Source organism: Pygoscelis adeliae, unplaced genomic scaffold, assembly GCF_000699105.1.
Source record: "Pygoscelis adeliae isolate BGI_AS28 unplaced genomic scaffold, ASM69910v1 Scaffold164, whole genome shotgun sequence".
Classification (NCBI taxonomy): domain Eukaryota; kingdom Metazoa; phylum Chordata; class Aves; order Sphenisciformes; family Spheniscidae; genus Pygoscelis; species Pygoscelis adeliae.
The window spans coordinates 595,757-600,734 of NW_008824545.1; the positions used below are offsets into that span (position 1 = coordinate 595,757).

The following is a 4,978-nucleotide window of genomic DNA, read 5'->3' on the forward strand; positions in this document are numbered from 1 at the left end:
ATAATAATAATAATAATACACAAAGCAAGTGATGCACAGTGCAATTGCTCACCACCCGCTGACCGATGCCCAGCCAGTCCCCGAGCAGCGGCCCCCCCCGTCCCCCGGCCAGCTTTCCCCAGTTTATGTACTGAGCATGACATCAACATAGTATGGAATGTCCCTTTGGCCAGTTTGGCTGTGCCCCCTCCCAGCTTCTTGTGCACCTGCAGCCTTCTCAGTCAGTAGAGCATAGGAAACTAAAAAGTCCTTGCCTAACGTAAGCATTACCTAGCAACAACGAAAACATCGGTGTGTTATCAACATTGTTCTGGTCCTAAATCCAAAACACAGCACTGTACCAGCTGCTAGGAAGAACATTAACTCTATCCCTGCCGAAACCAGGACACCATGGAATCCCTTGCAGCTGGGCTGTGAGCATAATGAAGTTGGCTCTTCTAAAATCCAGGATCTTTGTCCTTCTACTGGTCCTCAGTGTGCAATAGCAGGATCTTAAACTCCACAGTGTTATAATCACTGTATTCAAGTCTACCATTGGTAGTTATATTGTCAAGTAAGCTTTCTCTGTTTGTGAGCAGTAAATCTAGCAATGCACTGTTCCTACTTGACATGCAGCATCTGTAGCAGGAAGCAGTCCTCGATGCATTCCAGGAACTTGGTGGACAACCTGTGTACTGCTATGTTGTTTTCCCAACAAATGTCCATGTAATTGAGTCACCCATGAGGATCAGATTCTGTTGGCCCAAGACTTCCTTGAGCAACCAAGGTAAGGTTTCATCAGCCTTGTCATCCTGATTGGGTGGTCAGTAACAGCTAACTACCATAAGATCCCCCGTGGTGGTGATCCCTCTTAATGATGACCCAAAGGCGTTCAATAGAACTTCCGTGGTCTTCGTAGCTCACTGCTATCACTCAAATTTCTCTTTTACATAAAGTGCAACTCCACATCTTCTTGTTCCCTTCCCATATTTCCAAAAGAGTTTGTAGCCATTCATTGTGGTCTTCCAGTCATGTGAGTTTTCCTACCAAGCTCCTGTGATTCCTATGACTGTATATCAAACCGGCAGATGGGTGCCTCAGTGCCTCTCAGCAGGGAGTCACACACTGCTAGCACTTGCTGCTTTCTTTTGTAGCTTTTAGTGTGTGCAGTTTCTCCCTGTGAATCTTGCTCATTGGTTTTGTCCACTGCCAAGGTTTTATATCTGTTGTTGGTTGGTACATGCAAGGAAGGGGAGTGAAGTGATACCCTGTTCCTACAGGTTCACCAGAGGCTATGGCGCCTCATGTTCCAACATGTTGTCTTTTTGCTGGTGAAGCTCTTTTTCTGGTAGTCCTTGGAGTTCAGTGCCACTGGGCCCCAGTATTTCTTCTTGCAAAGTCTCAAATAATACTCCATTTCTTGTTCACCCTCCCAAAAAAACATAGCCTGCTAACTTCCTCCTGCAGCTCCTCCACCCACTGCCTCAGCGATTCCACCAGAGCACAGTTTGTACAGATGGAGCTTCCACCCTCCTCTACCCAGGATTGGGGGGGGGGGCAGATTTTGCTGCCTCCACCTGTGCAGCAGGTTCCCTGACAAGAAACTGTCTGGGTGGCTGCCTCCACTCATCTCAGGCTAGCTTGGCTAGGTAGACGGTTCCCAGCTGCTGCAGAGCACAGTCCCTGCTTGGTTTCTACCAACGTGCTTCTTACAACCTTAAAGTACTGCCTAATAAGCCCTTCCAATTCCTTGGTGACCCTCAAGTTGCTGGGTAGGTTTGCACAGCCACCAGCTAGGTGGGGATGACCAATGGGCCTGCAGCCTAAGCCTGCAGGTGAGCAAAGCAGGCAGCAGCCCAATCACTGGCAGCATGCACTGCACTTTCTGCACTCCCTTCTCTGTGAACTGCCACACAAACTGCTGACGCCACTCCCGACAGATGCCACTCCCTTTTTCTGTGCATATTTGCCACTCCCTTTTTCTGTGCATTTTTTGCTTATGTAAAATGTAGTTACTTCATTTAGTTGATAGCATTTTTTCAGTGATAGTTGCCCTTCTCAATTCGAAGTTCAGAAGTTATTAAAACTGATATAACAATGGTTTGGGGCAAAGATTTAAGGTTAATTTTAGATACCATTGGAAATGAATCAAATTCAATTTTTTTTTGCTATGAGTAGCTGGGCATATCATAATGAAGATTAGAAAGCAAGTAATTTAAACTATCATACTAGCAATGCACAGAAAATAGAAAAAATATTCAGTGCAGTGACCAGCAGTTAGCAATATTTTCACGTTAGCATCTGATTGTCAAAAAGCTCTAATTACGCCAGCACTATGACTACAGACAAGGTTGTAGTAGTTACCTAAAAGTAAGTAGAAGTTCCTTTAGAGATCAATATTAAACCCATACTGCCTAGAATATGAATATTTCTCAGTACTCATGCATTTTCTACTTGCTTTGAAAGAGAAAATACTAGCTTCCAGCTGGCTGGCCATAGGTCTTTCATTACACCTCTTAATGTGACTGGAATTAATTTTGTTTCTTTATGGTATCATCTTTAAACACCAAATCTGCCCTATTTTTCTGTTGCTTAAATGCAAAGGTGTGGGTTTTGAAGAGTCAATCAGTAATTGGCATGCTCCCATTTTGCAAGTAGGACATCACATCAAAAACTTGGCTGTGTGAGTGGTTAACTGCCTGAGGTTATAATATGCAAAGAATTTCCTTTGAAGTTCTGAACTAATTTGTTCTTCATTTGTTTTAATTTATACTGGACTTCAGGCAAAGTTAAATTTTAAAATAGATTTATATTTTCTGTACTTGGCCCTTGCTGTCACTGCGGGAGCCCCAAAATATTTCTCAGTTTTATCTATCAGGAAACAGGCAGAAAATTCAGTAAAAATTGAGTAAAAACTGTAAACCCAGCATGTTTTATCTTCCATTTTTGTGAAAGCATTTAGGAATGTATTAGGTTGAACAATTTAAAGACATTTTTTATCTTCTTAAATGATGTACTGTGTTACATTCTACAGAAAAATTATATATTCCAAGTTGTCCAAGGGGAAGAAAATCACATTTAGCACTTAAAATATTACAACTCTTCAAGATAAGTCTTCATAGGCAGAAGATTTAGTTATAGCTTACCATTTTTAACATCTTATAAATTCAATATCTAATGGGTATTTTATTCCCTTTTAATGAGCAGCTTTTGAAAGATGTGTAGAATGTTACACAAAGGTTGCTGTGTAATATTTTCCCAGAACTGAATGGTTCTGCCTGAAGTTGTTTTGTTAAAATAATTTAAAAAACCAAAACAAAACACAAAAAAATGAACCAAAAGATATTTGTTACTAACTTTCATGTCTGTTGTTACTTTCCTGAATAATAGGAAGTAATTTCCTCCTACTCCCAGTATTCCTTAGATGAAAGGATGAGAAGTCACATGGCCCTGGACTGGATTACAAAGGAGCAAGAATCTCCAGGAATTATATCGCAAGAACTGCAAGTTGCACTTAGGGAACTGGAAGAAGCCAGGAAAGCTGGGCAGGAACTGAGGTTTTACAAAGAAAAGAAAGAAATACTGAGCTTAGCCCTGAGTCAGATCTACAGTGATCAAGTTAACTCTTCCTCATGGAATGATCAAATGAGCTTGGTTTTACATGGCTACCACTAACCTTGAAGAAGGCATTTGGCTACCACTAACCTTGAAGAAGGCATTTGACTTTGAACTATGACATACTCCTCTCAGTTGAAAAGACCCCATGTGTAAATTAGTAACATTCTTTTCCATGGCTGTTTTAATTTCTGTATCTAAAAGCACTGATGTATTTTTAATTTTTTTTTTTCAGTGGATAGAAATATTCTTCAGGTCAAGTAAAAGCTACCATGAATATTTGATGTAGTACTGGTACTAAGCTACAGGTAAACCTCAAGGGAAGCAAACCACAGAAAACTTTTATGGTACTCTGGAGATTGAAGTGTTCTGCACAAAGACTCTATATTTTCTTTGCTGAAGATATAAAAATTGTGGTCAGAACCTACAGACTGTTAGAAATAAAAGACAAAAAAAAGGGCCTGCTGGTCTCTTTTTAGTTCCAGACTCTTTCACAGCAACTGTGTTTCCTCCTGGCACTGCTAGAAGGTGCAATTGCTGAAGTTCATTTAGTCGGTTTATTCAAGGGTAACAAGAGTCTTCCAAGCAAAAAAGCTGCAGCATACAACTAGTACTACAGATTCCACCTTTTTCACCCTCTGTTGAAGTCAAGGTGATATTATCAAGCTGTACGAACATAAAGACTGGCTAAAGTTATTAGATTGACCATGCTCTGCTGAGAATTAATAACAGATGCTTTATGATAATAGTCGGCCAGTCAGACTGGCAGACTGGAAAACTGTTATGCTCTGATTCTAATATCAAGTAGAATAAAAAAAAACATTTTCCCCTTCTTCTGCCCTTTCAGAGAGCATTGACTCACTTCCACTGAAACAAATAGCTACTGAGATTCAAGATCTTTACTTTCTCCATACCATCAGCCCAATTCTTCTGCCAGAAGTTACTGCCCTGAAGCACAGTCAGCACCATGTGTCTAGATGAGGCACACATTCAGGTTACCCAGCATGCTATTTCAGCTGATGATGAAGGCAGAAATGGACTAAGACACCGGACAATTAACTTGAACAAGTTTCTTTCTAATTATGCTTTCTAATAACTTCTGCCAGAAGAATGGACACCTGGCAGGGCTCTTAGTTTAAGTAACCTCAGTGGCCTCAGTAGTAACTCCTAGCATCATTAAAATATTCTTCAAATATTGTGTATTTCCACATAAAAGGGACAAATTGTTCCATTAGCAGAGAAGGAGCTGGAGAGAGTTCATTTTTGTCTCTTGTAGAAATGGGGACGCAACTACATCACTTCTGAAATAAAAAAGAGGGGAGCGCTGGTCAGCAGTAATGATCTTGCTGCAAAACCAGTCACACCACTGCTAATGGCTGTGGGA

At 40.9% G+C, this 4,978-nt stretch overlaps 1 protein-coding gene across 1 annotated transcript in view; it reads left to right on the forward strand.

Moving 5' to 3' along the window:
- LIX1 (Lix1 homolog (chicken)) overlaps positions 1–3,654 on the forward strand; it is a 40,990-nt gene extending 37,336 nt beyond the window's left edge. Inside the window, 1 exon segment of the mRNA XM_009321787.1 lies at positions 3,370–3,654. Coding sequence (XP_009320062.1) covers positions 3,370–3,654 — 285 coding nt within the window.
- Positions 3,655–4,978: the final 1,324 nt, after the last annotated feature.